Source organism: Scyliorhinus canicula, chromosome 14, assembly GCF_902713615.1.
Source record: "Scyliorhinus canicula chromosome 14, sScyCan1.1, whole genome shotgun sequence".
Lineage (NCBI taxonomy): Eukaryota > Metazoa > Chordata > Chondrichthyes > Carcharhiniformes > Scyliorhinidae > Scyliorhinus > Scyliorhinus canicula.
In genome coordinates, this window is record NC_052159.1 from 96,896,327 (window position 1) to 96,912,429 (window position 16,103).

General features: G+C 46.1%; 1 protein-coding gene across 1 annotated transcript in view; it reads left to right on the forward strand.

Annotated features, from left to right (window-relative positions):
• arhgap42a (Rho GTPase activating protein 42a) overlaps positions 1-16,103 on the forward strand; it is a 505,650-nt gene that overhangs the window by 305,562 nt on the left and 183,985 nt on the right. Inside the window, exon 5 of the mRNA XM_038818093.1 lies at positions 10,308-10,409. Coding sequence (XP_038674021.1) covers positions 10,308-10,409 — 102 coding nt within the window. The remainder of the gene's footprint in view (positions 1-10,307; positions 10,410-16,103) is intronic.

Consider the following 16,103-nt stretch of genomic DNA (forward strand, 5'->3'; position numbering starts at 1 on the left):
CTGTAAATTGGTTTGAAAGCTGTCACCATTTTTTAACCAATGTGAGACTATAGAAATTAGGAGTGCAATTATGAGCTGTTGGTTCTGTAAATTATGTAAAATATGTGCAGTACAGTTGTACAATAAATTGACTGCCAATTGTACATTTTGAAGGACTCATGGAATTTAGAACTCTTCCGTGGTTCATTGATGGTCTCTAGTGGTGAAAATGCATACTGCTGCAGAGTACACACAAACATAAAAAGTGGCTATATTGGGCCCGATTCTCCTAAATGGAGACTATGTGTTCGCGCTGTCGTGAACGCCATCGTGTTTCACAACGGCGTGAAACGGGTGAGGGGACAACCAATTCTGGCCGCGCCAACCCGCGCATACTCGAGGGACTTCTTTAGCGTGCCTGCCCCAACTCAACATGGCGTGGGGGTTCAGGGGCCAGCCGCGCAACAAAGTAGGCCTGGGGGGGGGGGTAGGCCGGCCTGCCAATTAGTGGGCCCCGATCGCGGGCCAGACACCATCAGAGGTCCCCCCCCCACAGGCCTCGAACCCCTGCCAGTATCTCCTAAGTTTTGGACACGCCCAAAACATATGGACATGGTCTGCCGGTCCTCTCAGACACTTTACACACCTGTCCTCTACACCGAAGAATCTGCTCATTCCGGACACTGTCATGTGGGCCCAGTGGACGACCTTAAATTGAATCAGGCTGAGCTTGGCACATGTTGCAGTCCCATTAACCCTGCTCAGCGCGTCCACCCACAGGCCTTCCTCAATCTCCCCTCCCAACTCCTCCTCCCATTTATGCCTCAGCTCCTTGGTCTGCGTCTCCTCCGCCCCCATGAGCTACTTGTAAATATCCGAGACACGTCCTTCCCCCACCCATCCTCTAGACACTACCCTATCTTGGATCCCCCTTAGCGGCAAGAGTGGAAAAGATGGCACCTGTCTGCGCAAAGAGGTCCGCACCTGAATTTACCGGAATTCATTCCCCCTCGTCAACCCAAACTTGGCCTCCAGCGCTCTCAAGCTAGGGAAGCTCCCTTCCAAAAACAAATCTCCCATCCGCTCAATCCCCGCCCTCCATCATACCCGAAACCCCCCCCCCCCCCCCCCCCCCCCCCCCCCCGTGCAACCTCCTCGGGGCAAACCGATGATTATCATATATCGGTGACCAGACTGATGCTCCCGTTGCTCCCATGTGCCTCCTCCACTGTCCCCAGATACGAAGGGCCACCACCACTACAGGACTGGTGGAGAAGCATGCCGGCGGGAACGGCAGAGGTGCCATCACCAATGCCCCCAGATTGGTACCCATACATGAGGCTGCCTCAACCCATTCCTAAGCCGACCCTCCCCCCACCCCCCACTTCCTTATCATGGCGATGTTGGCTGCCCAATAATAGTTGCTGAAATTTGGCAGTGCAAGCTATAAGTAGTCCCACTCTACCCAGTCAAACGCCTTCTCCGCGTCCATTACCACCACTACCTCAACCTCCTTTCCCTCTGGGAGCATCATGATCACTTTGAGCAATCATCTTCTATTCGCCACCAGTTGCCTACCTTTAACAAACCCTGTTTGGTCCTCCCTAATAACACTCGGCACACAAGCCTCAATCCTGGTGGGCAAAAGCTTTGTTAGCAGTTTAGCATCCACGTTAAGAAGGGAGATCGGCCGATAAGACCCACACGACTCCGGGTTCTTGTCCTGTTTTAAAATCAGGGAGATGGTAGCCTGCGACATCGTCTGGGGCAGCACCCCTTTGTCCCTTGCCTCGTTAAAAACCTTGACCAGCAGCGGCCCCAATATCCCGGAGAACTTTTTATAAAATTCTTCCGGGTACCCATCCAGCCCCGGGGCTTTACCTGATTGCATGGCCTTTAAGCCCTCCAATATCTCCTTAGCTCTGATCGGGACGCCCAGCCCTTCTACTAGCTCCCTACCCACTTTTGGGAATGTAATTTCGTCTAAGAAACGTTACATCCCCTCCGGCCCTACAGGGGGCTCCTAGCTATAGAGTTTGCTATAAAAGTCCCTGAAAGCCCTGTTCACACCCGTCGCATCCCCTACCAAGTTACCGCCTCCATCCACCATTTTACCTATTGCCTTAGCCGCCTCCCTCTTTCTGAGCTGCTGAGCCAGTATCCTGCTGGCTTTCACTCCCAAGTTCATATACCGCACCCCTCACCTTTCTGAGCTGCACCACTGCCTTACCCGTGGACAGCACCCCAAACTCCGCCTGCAGCCTCCTCCGTTCCCTCAAGAGCTCCGCACTCGGGGTCCCCGCATACCTTCTGTCAATCTGCAGGATCTCTGCTTTTGTCGGTCCATTTCTGCCCGATTCGTCTTGTCCCTGTGAGCCCTTATTGAAATCAGCTCCCCTCTCATCACTGCCTTAAGCGCCTCCCACACCACCGCTGCTGAGACTTCCCCCGTATCGTTGACCTGCAGATAGTTTTGTATATGCTTCCTCACCCTCTCGCACACCCCTTCATCCGCCAGCAGTCCCACATCTAGCCTCCACTGCGGGTGCCGGAAGCTCTCTTCACTCACTTGTAGCTCAACCCAATGTGGGGCATGGTCGGAAATGGCGATTGCTGAATACTGCACATCCACCACCCCTGTCAGCAGATCCCTACTCAGTATAAAAAATGGATCCGGGAGTAGACCCAATGGACGTGCAAGAAAAAGGAGAACTCCTTCCTTGTAGGCCTTCTAAACCTCCATGGGTCGACCCCCCATCTGCTCCATGAACCCTCTCAGCTCTTTTCCCATTGCTGACACTCTGCCCATTTTTGAGCACGACCGGTCCAGGCCTGGATCAATAACTGTATTGAAGTCCCCTCCCATAACCAGCTTGTGGGAATCCAGGTCAGGTATCTTCCCCAGCACCCTCTTTATGAAATCCGCATCATCCCAGTTTGGCGCGTATATGTTGACCAGGACTACCTTCCTCCCTTTCAGCTTACCGCTAACCATAACGTAGCGACCTTCCCTGTCCAAAACAATACTCCCCACCTCAAACTGCACCCGCTTGTTCACCAGAATCGCAACCCCCCTGGTCTTACTATCTAGCCCTGAGTGGAATACCTGACGAACCGAGCTCTTCCTCAACCTAGTCTGGTCCGCTACTTTCAGGTGCGTCTCCTACAACATTATCACGTCCGCCTTTAGAGCCCTAAGATGCGCAAACACTTTTGCCCTCTTCACCGGCCCATTTAGCCCTCTAACGTTCCATGTGACCAGCCTAGTTTGGGGGTCGGGGGGGGGCACTGCCCCCCCCCACCCCTTGCCGGTCAGCCATCCCCTTTCCTGGGCCTGCCACCAGCCCTTACCCCGCCCCTCTGTAACCCCGCCTCCTGGCAGCGCCCATCCCCGACCTCTTCTCCACTTCGAAAATCAAATTCCTCCCTCGTCAGCGGAACAACCCCCCCCCCCCCTCCCCCCAGCAACAACACTCTGTAACCTAACCCCATCCCTAATCTGATTGTATACACACCGCCCCACTGTGCTTCCGCAGACTAGCTTACCCAGCTAGCCTGGTGGCCCATGGCTCCGGCGCCAGCATGTCTCCCACCTATTGTTACCTACCTGCCCTCCCCCGCCCATCGAAACCATTCTCCTCATCAACCCAGCCCCGACAACCGCCCACTTTAAGAAACAGACGCCAACCAAAGTCAGTATAAAGAAAAACAAAGCCAAACTCTCACCATAATACAGATCAAAGTAATACTACTCAAAATAATACAAAGACAAAAGTCCCCACCATCATCCCCCTCACAACACAGAAAACCCACCGAAATCGAATAACTTTTAAAAACTACTTTCCCCTTCTTAAACAGAATTCAATTATCAAAGAGAAAAGCAAAGAATGAAAATGAACAAACAAGTAAATCAGTGCAAACAGCATTTAAAACGAACAGAAAAACAGTTTCTCAAACTTAGAGCAGAGTGTTCTCAAGTTGGCAGCAGTCTTTTCCTCCTGGTGAACTCCATAGCGTCCTTGGGCAACTCAAAGTATTGATGTTGGTCCTCATGCGTAACCCAAAGTCGCGCCGGGTGCAACAGTCCGAACTTAACCTGCTTCTTGAACAGGATCGACTTGACTTGATTAAAACCAGCCCTCCTCTTGGCCACCTCCACGTTTAAATCTTGGTACACCCGCAAAATGCTGTTGTCCCGCTTACAGCTCCGCATGCGCTTGGCCCACTGGAGCACTTGGCCTACCTGTGGAACCTGACCACCATCGCCTGGGGGGGAGGGGGGTGGTCTCCCTTTTCCGCGGCTTCCTCACCAGCGTTCTGTACGCCCGATCCCCCTCCAACGGTTGGGGGAAAGCCCCATCTCCCAGCAGCTTCTGGAACATGTTTGCCACAAACTCTCCGGGATCAGTCCCCTCTGGGAGGCCAACAATCCTTAGGTTCTGCCTACGGGACCTGTTCTCCATATCCTCTACCTGTTCCAGCAGCCTTTATGCCGGTCCCTCAGCATCCCCACCTCCATCTCCACCGCCATCTGGTGTTCCTCTTGTTCAGCTAGCGCCTTCTCCAGTTTCTGGATCATCTGGTCCTGGGCATCTAGCCTCCGCTCCATCCTCTCCACCGTTTCCTTAATCAGGTCCAGATATTCCCGTTTCTGTCTGGCGAACCTTCCCGGATGACCTGCATCAGCTCCTCCGGCCATCTTGTCTGTTGCTGCAGCCAACACCCAGCTCGAGCCTGTCTTTTTGTTTCTTCCCTTTCGATCCCTTCGGGCTCTCTGTTCCATAAACCAATATATACAACAGACACTTGTTCACTTTTTCAAGTGCTTAAAAACGCAAAAAGAAAAGTGGGGAGGGAAAGGTCCGAATGTCTAGCCAGAGCGGGAGCCACCAAATATGAGACCTACTCCCTCATAGTCGCCACCAGAAGTTATCAACAACACAACTCTTAACTGACCAACATATTTTAATCTAAAATAAATATAAAATATGTGATCCATGATCTTAACTCTGGAAAGAGACCAGCTTACACACACCTAAATAGCTGAATAATACCTCCTGGTCTACGTTTTGATTTAACTGAATATCAAATTCAATATTTTAAAAATGTAACATTTTCTGACTATTCCAGTTTTCAGACAGCCAGATTTTGGATACCCAACCTGTACCCTCTGTAGTAAGTTTTTAATGTCATAATCAATGATAATTGTTAATGAACAACTTTTCTGGCCCTGAATTTTTTTTTGAGACATGTGGTTTTATTTCCTCAGGAGAAAATTAATTTTGCTGATTTAAAGATAAACATTTTTCCAGATTTCTGTGTTATAATAATACTATAATATAATAATCTTTATTGTCACAAGTAGGCTTACATTAACACTGCAATGAAGTTACTGTGAAAAGCCCCTGGTCGCCACATTCCGGTGCCTGCTCGGGTACACAGAGGCAATTGTCCAGTTCACTTAAGAGCACATCTTTCGGGACTTGTGAAGGAAATCAGAGCTCCCGGGGGAAACTCACGCAGACACAGGGAGAACATGCAGACTCCGCACAGACAGTGACCCAAGCTGGGAATCGAACCTGGGACCCTGGTAACCACTGTGCTACCGTGCTGCCCTTACTCTCTTTTCTATCTCCTAATCTAATCTGCAGATCACAATCTTTATTTCACTCCTTGTGCAATGAATTAGGTATAATTTCTATGTTCCGTTATTTCTTCTTGTTTGCAGGGGATCGGTTAGCTTAGTTGGCTGGATAAGTGGTTTGTGATGTGGAGCATTACCAACAGCGCAAGCTCAATTTTCATTTCAGTTGAGGTTATTCATGAAGACCTCACCTTCTCAACCTTGCCCCTTGCCTGCGGTTTGGTGACCCTCAGGTTAAATCACCACCAGTCAGCTCCCAAAGCGGAGAGTACCCTATGGTCCTCTGGCGATATTTGCATTGTGTATAGTTCAATCTGAGTGATTGAAGAACTTTGCTCCTGCTTTTCCTGCTTACAATGCCTCCGATTTCCTGTCGAGGGTGCCACATTGAAACAGTTGAGGATTTGCGCAAATCTTCTCTGACAAGCTTGGAAAAATTAGCATATTATACCAGGTTTATTAATTGAATTTAAATTCCTTTTGCGGCCATGGTGGGTATTTGAACTCGTATCTTCAGTGCATTAATTCAGGCATCTTGATTCCTAGCTCAGTAACATGACCACTATGGTACACTTCCACCAAGTTAGTGTGCAAAATGTGTAGAGATGCGAGAGAACAGGTTTTTTTCTAAAGGGGGTTTCTTATGTGATAGGAAACATTCTTTAAGTACCTATATTAATGGTGAATATCATCTAAATTATGGTCATATTTATTTTAAAGGTATTTAGTAGTAGGCTGCACAATTAATCGTGATACCGCATTTTTCACCTGAACATTTGCAGTCAACATAAAAATTTACATAGTGCAATGTACATCATGACTTAAAGCTTTGTATTGGCTTGAGCTTGTCTTAGTTGATAGATGATGTACATATATCTGGACAACTAGCTGTGTATATTGCACGTTCCAATTTTTTCAGAAACTCAAAACACACTTTTTACCCATGCAATTACTTTACAATTCATGAAGTGAGGCTCTGAATCTTGCTGGAAGTTAAAATGCTAGTTACATATCAGTATTGTAATTTTATTCATGCAAACAGATCAGATAATCTCTACATTGCAAAAGGAGGCCATTCAGCCCATCTAGTCTGCACAGACCCTCTGAAAGAGCACCTGCTCCCCTGCCCTATCCCTGTAGCCCCACTTAATCTGTAATCCCAGGACACTAAGGGGCAATTTTATTATGGCCTGTCCGTCTAACCTGCATATCTTTGGGCAGTGAATGGAAACCGGAGCACCCGGAGGAAACCCCTGCACACACTGGGAGAAAGCTCAAATTTTACAGTTACCCGAAGTCAGAATTGAACCTGGTCCCTGGTGCAGTGATGCAACAGTGCTAACCACTGTGGCACCGTGACATTAGTTCATAGAGACCAACAGCCTGGGGGGTCAGTCAGCTTGTGGTTTTGTGCCAGTTCTTTGCTGGAACATTCGCGAACTAATCCCAGTGCCTGATCTGCCTTCATATTACAGTGTCTTCCTCTGCTTCCCATACTTATCCAGCCTTTTCTTAAAAGTGCAATGGACTCATGAACTACTTCCTGTGGCAAAGCATGTTCCAACAACCTTCCATGTAAAGAAATTGATCCCAACCTGTCTCTTCAGACTTATTGTTCATTTATAATTTTAAAATCCTGTTTATTTTCAGTTCATTTTCTGGTAGGCAAGGTGTAACAAGTGGTGTGCCAAAGGGATCAGTGTTGGGGCTTCAACTTTTTACAATTTATATAAATGACTTGGATGAAGTGATCAAAGGTGTGGTTGCTAAATTTGCTGATGTTGAAAATCAGGTAGGAAAGTAAGTTGTGATAAGGATTTAAGGAGGCTACAAAGGGATATAGATAGATTATGTGACTGGGCCAAGATCTGGCAAATGGACAAAGTCTGGGAAACTGTGAAATTGTCCACTTACTTGGGAAGAATAAAAAAAAGCATGTTATCTAAATGGTGAGAGATTGCAAAGCTCGGAGATGCAGGGTGATCTGGGTGTCCTAGTGTATGAATCGCTCATATACAACAAATAATTAGAAAAGCTAATAGGATGTTATTGTTTACTGTAAGGGGTTTTAGTTGTACAGGACATTGGTGAGACCATGACTTGCATATTGTGTAGAGTATTGGCGGCACGGTAGTACAGTGCATGGCACTGTTGCTTCACAGCGCCAGGGTCCCAGGTTCGATTCCCGGCTGGGGTCACTGTCAATGCAGAATCTGCACGTTCTCCCCATGTCTGTGGGTTTCCGCTGGGTGCTCCGGTTTCCTCCCATAAGTCCTGAAAGATGTGCTGTTAGGTAATTTGGACATTCTGAATTCTCCCTCAGTATATCTGAACAGGCACCAGAGTGCGGCAACTCAGAGATTTTCACAGCAACTTCATTGCAGTGTTAATGTGAGCCTACTTGTGACACCAATAAAGATTAATATTATTATATTAATGAGGGAAGGATGTAAATACTTTGGAAGCAATTCAATGAAAATTTCCTAAACTTATACCTGGAATTGACAATTTGTCTAATGAGTGAAGGTTCGATAAGCTAGGATTGTACCTGCTGGAGTTTAGAAGAGTAAGGTGAATTGATTGAAACGTACAAAATCCTGAATGATGGTTACAGGGTGGATGTGGAAAGGATCTTTACTTTTGTGTAAGAATCAAAACTAGGAGGTCAATGTTCATAAATAAAGGCAGTAAGAAGTCTAACAACACCCGTTTAAAGTCCAACAGGTTTGTTTCGAATCACTAGCTTTTGGAGCACTGCTCTTTCCTCAGGTGAATAAATAAGGGGTCATCCATTTAAGGAAAACATGAGAATTATTTTTCTCTGAGAATTGAGAGTCTTTGGAACGTCTTTCCTCAAAAGGCGGTGGAAGAAGAGTTGACATTTTTAAAAAATAGACAATTTTATTGAGGTATTTTTGGCGTATAAAACAATGACATTGTGTAGTACTGTACAGAAAGAAAAGCAAATAACGCATAGTGCAAACCACGACTCCAGAGTTGAAGTATTTTTAAGGCAGAGATAGATAGATTCTTGATAAGCAGCAGGTGGGAATGTTGAGTTGAGGTTAAAATCAGATCAGCCATGATCTTATTGAATGGTGAAGCAGATTTGAGGCGATAAGGCCTACTCCTGCTCTGAATTCATATGTTTGTACGTAGATTTCTCTGCTGTAGTGAGAATAGTCCTAATTCCTCATATTTCTACTCATAGTTGGTATCCCTGGCATCATCCTGATGAATTCATTTTGAATGCTCTCTTGGATTTTAATGTCCTTTCTTTAATAGAACACTGAATTTGCAGTGCATGCTAACGAGTATCTTGCATAAACTTTGATTACTTGTTTATTCATACTCTATGCACCTATTTATAAAAAAGCTAAATACTATTTTTATAATGGATTTATCTACTTGCTCTAGATTTTATATGACCGAAGCATTAAAATCCATGTCAGCCTTAGAAGGAAATGTAATCATTTTTGTATTGGTCTTCATTTTCTTTTCCAAACACTCACGTAAACCCATTATTCAGCCAATTTTGAATAAGTTTTGATCAAATGTTGAAATTGATCAGACAAATATTGTTTTATATTGAAATGAAGACTTCATTACATTGAAGGGAAAATGTATTTGGATATAATGAATTAAAATATTATCCTGATGGGACAATCCCTACAAATACTAACTTTATTTTCACACCTGCAACCAATATGATAAGATAATTGATTTAAGAAACAATGGGCGGAATTCTCTGTTCCTGAGGCTAAGTGCCAGCGCCAACGGCGAATCTGCGGGTGATTCACAACAGGAAAATTGGCACGAACACCTCACCGATTCCGGTACCAGTGAGGGGCTAGCACTGGCACCATGTGGAACACCTGCAGATCACACAGAAAACAGCAGGAGAATCGGCTGCGCGTGCGCAGGGCCAACCAACTGCGCAGAAAACATGGCACTGGCCATGCTTGAACCCCAACTCGCCCACCCCGATCCCCCAGGCCACCCCCACCACTCCCTCCACCCCTAGCTGCAGCCTCCCAGCCAGCAGCACGGATCCCGGACGTGTGTGGCAGAACTGGACACTGTCCGCAGTCGGTACCTCAAGGTCCCGACTGCTGGGAAGACACGTGGCCCATGCCACGTGGAACTCAGCCCATAGGGGGCGGAGCATAGTGGGTTAGTCGGCTGATGATGCGCCAACGGCCTTGCGACTGCCGTGGCGTGCGTCCTGATGGCGTCAATTTGGAGGGGGCGGAGCATCGCAAACCGGCAGCAAACTGGTGCACGAATCTGGCGTCGGAAGCCATTTTTTGCCCGATCGCTAATCTCGATTTCAGCATTGGACTATGGAAAACAAATTGGTCTGAGTTAATCAAAATTGCCTTATTTTTTTCAGTTCTTACATTGATAAGCAATCTTTTTAGACGAAAGACAGAGAGAAAATAAGTACCCTTCAATCAATTATCAACATTGAAGATTAATAGATGAATTGTGGTCGCTTCAACTAAATGGTTTCATATCTTTTCCATTCTTACTGAATTTTTAAAAATGAATCACTGCTCACCTTGTACAGAAATTGGAATTCACTCACCCAACAGCCCAATATTGCCAATGCCAAATAAACAAAGAATATAAAACATTGAAATGTTTCTCGTCAATTGTTTCCAAAGATTATTTTTTTTTGCAGGATGGAAAGAAAAAATTTGATAAAGAAAGCGAGAAATACTATTCAATATTGGAGAAGCATTTGAATCTGTCATCAAGGAAAAAAGAAGCACATTTACAAGAGGTAAGAAAGTTTTTTGCCTTGCAGGGATATTTATTGCAGCTTGGAATCCAAATATTTATTCAAACTTTTAGATTCCCTTATTTAGTTAATTGCCAGGTCAACTTTTGATCATTCCAGCAATACCCAATTTTAATGATGTGTAAGTGAACTATTTTTATTTTGAATTATTTAAAATTTAAAATTATACTGTTTTTTTCAAGTATTTTATTTAAGACATATTGGATTATTTAATGGTTCTGGGTCATGACTCTACAACTTCTGTTCAATTCAAACGTGAAGGAGAGCAAATCAAACTGGATTGGTATCAAACAATATTGGTATTGTTTAGAGGTAGTCAGCCCAGGCTGACTGGAAGATTGTCCTTCTATTTCTAGAGTTGAAAAGAGTTGAGGATGAAGTCTGTCATGCTCTGGTGACTTGTCAGCCTTTAGTCCTAAAAATGTTCTTAGTACCATTTCACTGCTGATTGCAATTGTTTTAAGTTTCTCCATCCCTTTCATCTTTTGAATGTTCTTTGTGTCTTCTGTAGGAAAGACGCATGCAAAATATTTTCTACTTTTTAAATTCTAACCTACGACTAATCTTTACAGAATCGTATCCTTTTTCTTTCAATTTGAAACTGTACGACACTCGGCGCGATCCACCCAGTGTTGCGTACTCATGCGAGCGCAACATGGCCGGTAGATCCCTTGAGGGGCCTCCTGTGGACTTCCAGGCAACCTTCACACTTCGCGGGATCAGCCCAAGTCCCGCAAAGTGTCGGATCAGAATCACGCCCAAAAGGGTGTGACCAAACCGTGTTTTCCGAAGTCGGTTTTAAACCGACTTCACCGTGCTTATCCGGGATGGACCAGGCGGAAAGGCACCCAAGGGGTCGCACAGGCTATTGGAGATCCCTGGGTGGTCAGGGTCGGTGCAAGGTGGCTCCCTGGCCCTCCCCTGGAACGCATCACCTTGGCACTGCCCAGGTGGCACTTTGGCATTTCCAAGGTGCCGGGGTAGCACTGTCTGGGTGCCAGGGTGGCGGTGCAACGGTGGCACTGCCAAGGGTCATGGGCCGAGGTGGGCCATGCCCATGAAAGGAAGGCGGAGAGGTGGTTTGAAAGGTGGGGATTTCATAACCGGTAAACAGGGGGCTCTGGGAATTTAGAGGAGTGACGGGCCGGAATCCTGGAGGGGGGGCTGAAGAGCCAGGACCCCATAGCGGGGTGTCCTCACATAGTTTCCACCTGTGTGGAGCCGTGACATTGCCCATGGGTGGATAGTGTGGGGGGACCCAAAGCTTCACTTCCGGGTGGCATTTTGAAAGAGTGCCCCACTCTCTAAGTGAGCTTGTGCCCCCCCCCCCCCCCCCCCCCCCCACACTCCCCACCCTCCCCACCCAAGTGCAATGTCACCCCACATGTGGGAACTATGATCAGCTCCCCAGTGCTGAAAAAGATTCTAAAGGCGGGATTTAACGGCATTTCACACCCGTGGGAATTTCCGGTCCCACGACGCTGCACGGGTTTCCCGGCGATGAGGGGTGCTGTTAACGGGAAATCCCACTGACAGCATAGCGTGAGACTAGTAGATGATGCTCTGTTAGGCCAACTGCCCCCGAAAACCATTTGGCAGGCTGGTTGGTAAATCCCGCCCAAAGTGTGGGCTAAACCGGTGAGAAACTCCCCAGAGCCCAAAAAAGTGACCAAGTGTCATTGGATTGAGGTGGGGAACTCACCAGCAGAGTCGACAGGAAACTCCCTGAAAAACCTGCCACAAATTAACTTAGAAATGTTCCCATTGAATTGCGCCCACTATCTTTAACTTCCTTAGTTAGTCACGGATGGCGGTGCATCCTTCACCTAGAGTCTTTCTTTATAACTGGAATATATCTTTGCTGAACATTCTGAAATATTTTCTAAAATATCTGCCACTATATTTCCCCTGACTTACCCCTCAACGGTTTTCCGCAGGTCATTTTAGCCAGCTCTGATTTCACATGCTGGCAAATGCCTAGTCTTAACACGAGTCTAGGGCCACTCTTTCCCTCAAATTGAATGCAAAATTCAATCATGTTATGATTATTGCTACCTTGAGCTTCCTTCACACTGCGGTCATTAATTAATCCTGCCTTATTGTACAGTATTAGGTCTAGAATAGCCTAGAATAATCCAAAGATTTTTCTCTGGTTAGCCATAGAACGCTGCTCTAAGAAATTGTCCAGAAAGCATGCTACAAATTAAAATAAATGTAAAATACTGTGAATAATGGAGACCTGAAAACATAAACTGCTAGGAAAACTCAGCAGGCTTGGCAGCACCTGTGGAGAGAGAAATAAAGTCAACATTTCTGAACTCCGAATTCATTGGAATGAATTCATGTTCCATGTTACGTTTGCTGATGTGAAATTTCCAATCTATATGTAGATTAAAATCACCCACGGTAATTGAATAATAATCACTTATTGTCACAAGTAGGCTTCAATGAAGTTACTGTGAGTGTCTTTACCACAAGCCTCCCATTATTCCTTCCTGTATACCTGATCCTACAGCATTGTTATTGTTAGGAGACCTGTAAACTCTAACAGTTGACTTATTTCCTATGCTATACTTATCTCTACCCAAACTGATTCCACATATTGATTTTAGAAATAAGAACATCTTTAATCTATTGTACTGTCATCTTTAATTAACAAAGCAACCCCACCACCTATTCCACGCTTCCTGTCCTTCCAAACTGTCAACTACCTTTGAATATTTGGGTCTCAGCATTGGCCCCCTTGCAGCATTTCTGTAATGGCTATTGGGTCACACATATTTATTTCTAGGTAAGCTGACAATTGTTGAATGTTATGGGCTTTCAGATACAGAGATTTTAGTTCTGCCTTTTTACTATTTTTGCAAACTCTGGCCTTATCTGAAGTCACACTCTTACGTTTGTACACTCTGTCACTTCATATCACCCTCTGATTCATTGTTTCTGCCTTGTTCTTTTGCCTTGTCATTTTCCTTTAGTTTATCACATCCCCCTCACGTGATCTTCTCCCCCCCCCGCCCCTCCCCCCCCAACTAATTAGATTAAAACCCTAGAACACTGGTCCCAACACAGTTCAAGTGAAGACTGTCCCAAAGTACCACTTTCCCCAGAACTGGTATCCCATGAATCGAAGCTCATTCTCCCACACCAATCTTTGAGCCATACATCATACATTCAATTCCCTAATCTTAATTGCCCTCTGCAAATTTGCTTGTGGCTCAGGCAATAATCCAAAGATTTTTCTCTATGCTCATTTTCACTCAGCAGAACCTCTATCCTGATCCTTTTGTTTGTACCATGTGGGCCACGACAACTGGATCCTCTCCCTCCCATTGCAGGTTCATCTCCAGCCCAGAGCGGAAGTCCCAAGTCCTTGCACTGGTGTAGTAACACTCAATTACAGAGAAATCCCTCTGACCATACAGCCTCTATATTCTTATTTACTGACCCTGTTTGAATGGTTTCCTGTACCAGTTTGCTTATCTGCCCTGCAGGCCCCGTTTTCTTCTATACAAGCTGCAAGAACCTCAAATATGTTGGACAATTGCAAGGGCAGTGGCATCATCTAGAAACAAAGAAAACATAGATATGAGGAGCAGGAGTAGACCATTCAGTCTTTTGAGCCTGCTCCATCGTTCAATATGATCATGGTTGATCCTTTATCTCAAAGCCATTAAAAATTTTTAAATTATCTTTTTAAAATGATCAAGTACATTCAGTGACTTGGCCTGCACAGCCTTCTGTGTAGAGAATTCCACAGTTTCACTATCATTTGAGTCAAGAAAGTTTTCCTCATTTCAGTCCGAAATGGGCTACCCCATATTCTGAGACTGTGTCCCCATGCCGCACCCGTAATCAAACCATTCTGTCCCTGACCATGGACAAAATCAAATGTCCGAACCTGAGGGCTGTGACTGCTTTCTGAAATAAAGTATCCAGGCAACTTCCCTCTCCTGTCCCACACCCCTTTCCCTCTCGATGCATTACAGTGTCAGGTCAATGATTTGTGTCTAAATTCTTCGAGCCACAGATACTTATTGCAGCTGAGGTTACTATAAATCACACAGGCAAATCTTAGCTCCCACAGACCACAATCGCAACACATCACCTGCCTGGCCAACTTCATTGTGTTTTGATTAATAAATCATTATTTATTTTCTCAATTAAATGTTTCAATTAATGTGTCTACTCTTGTTTGTGCTTATAATCTTATCATTTTAATTTTTGTTTTACTTAATCTGATTGAAATTCCCTTGGAAATACTCAATAGCCAATCACTTACATGTCCGATAGCCAGGTCTCTGAGTTTGGGGGCTTTGGGTCCCTCCATGCTAATAGCATCTGTCTCCAGGCTACTAGGGAAGCAAAGGCCAGAACATCTGCCTCTTACTCCTCTGACACCCCAAAAATTGCCACCTCTGGACTCAGCGCCACCCTTGTTTTTGACACCATCGACATGACATCTGCAAACCCCTACCGAAATCCCCTAAGCTTTGGACATGCCCAGAACATGTGGACAGGATTCGCTGGCCCTCCCACACACTTTGCACACCTGTCTTCCACCCCAAAGAATTTGCTCATCCGGGAAGGTTGACACCTGTTTACGTAGGAAGTCCCGCGCCTGCAGATACCTGAATTTGATTCCCCTCACCAACCCAAACTCCTCCAGCTTGGAAAGCTCCCCTCTATAAACATATCTCCCATCCTCTCAATCCCTGCTCTGCGCCATATCCGGAGCACCCCATCCATACTTCCTGGTGCAAACCGGTGATTATTACAGATTGGGGACCAGACCGATGCTCCCTCTGCTCCCACATGTCTCCTCCAATGCCCCCAGATTCTCAGGGCCGCCACGACCACGGGGCTGGTGGAATACCGTGCCGGCAGGAACGGCAGAGGCACAGTTACCAATGCACCCAAACTGATGCCCTTGCATGAAGCCAGCTCCATACGCTCCCATGTCAACCCCTTCCCCACCATCCACTTCCTGATCATGGCTATATTCGCCGCTCAGTAATAGTTACTAAAATTTGGCAGCGCCTGTCCGCCCTCTCTCCGACTCCACTCAAGCATTACCTTCCTTACTGCGGGATCTTGCCCGCCCAAACAAAGCCAGAGATCACTTTGTTGACCCGTTTAAAAAAGGACCGTGGAATAAAGATGGGGAGACATTGAAACACGAACAGGAATCTCGGGGAAACCGTCATCTTCACCATTTGCACCCTCACAGCTAATGACAACGGGAGCGCGTACCATCTCTGAAAATCGTCCTTCATTTGATCTACTAGCCAGGCCAGATTTAATTTATGCTGCCGGTCCAATTCCCGCACCACTTGAATGCCTAGGTACCTAAAGCTTCCCCCTACTAATCTATAAACGGTAGCTCCTCAATTGTCTCTCCTGTCCCCTCCCCTGGACAGCAAACATCTCACTTTTCCCCATTTTTAGTTTATACCCCGAAAACCGGCCAAATTCCCTTAGAACCCTCATGATTACTTCCATCCCCTCTAATGGGTCCAATACATACAGAAGCAGGGTGTCTGCATAGAGCGAGACGCTGTGCTCCACTCACCGCGGACCAGCCCATTCCAGCCCCTTGAGGCTCTCAGTGCAATTGCCAACGGCTCTATAGCAAACAGTGGGGAGAGGGGGCATCCCTCTCTCGGCCCCGGTGCA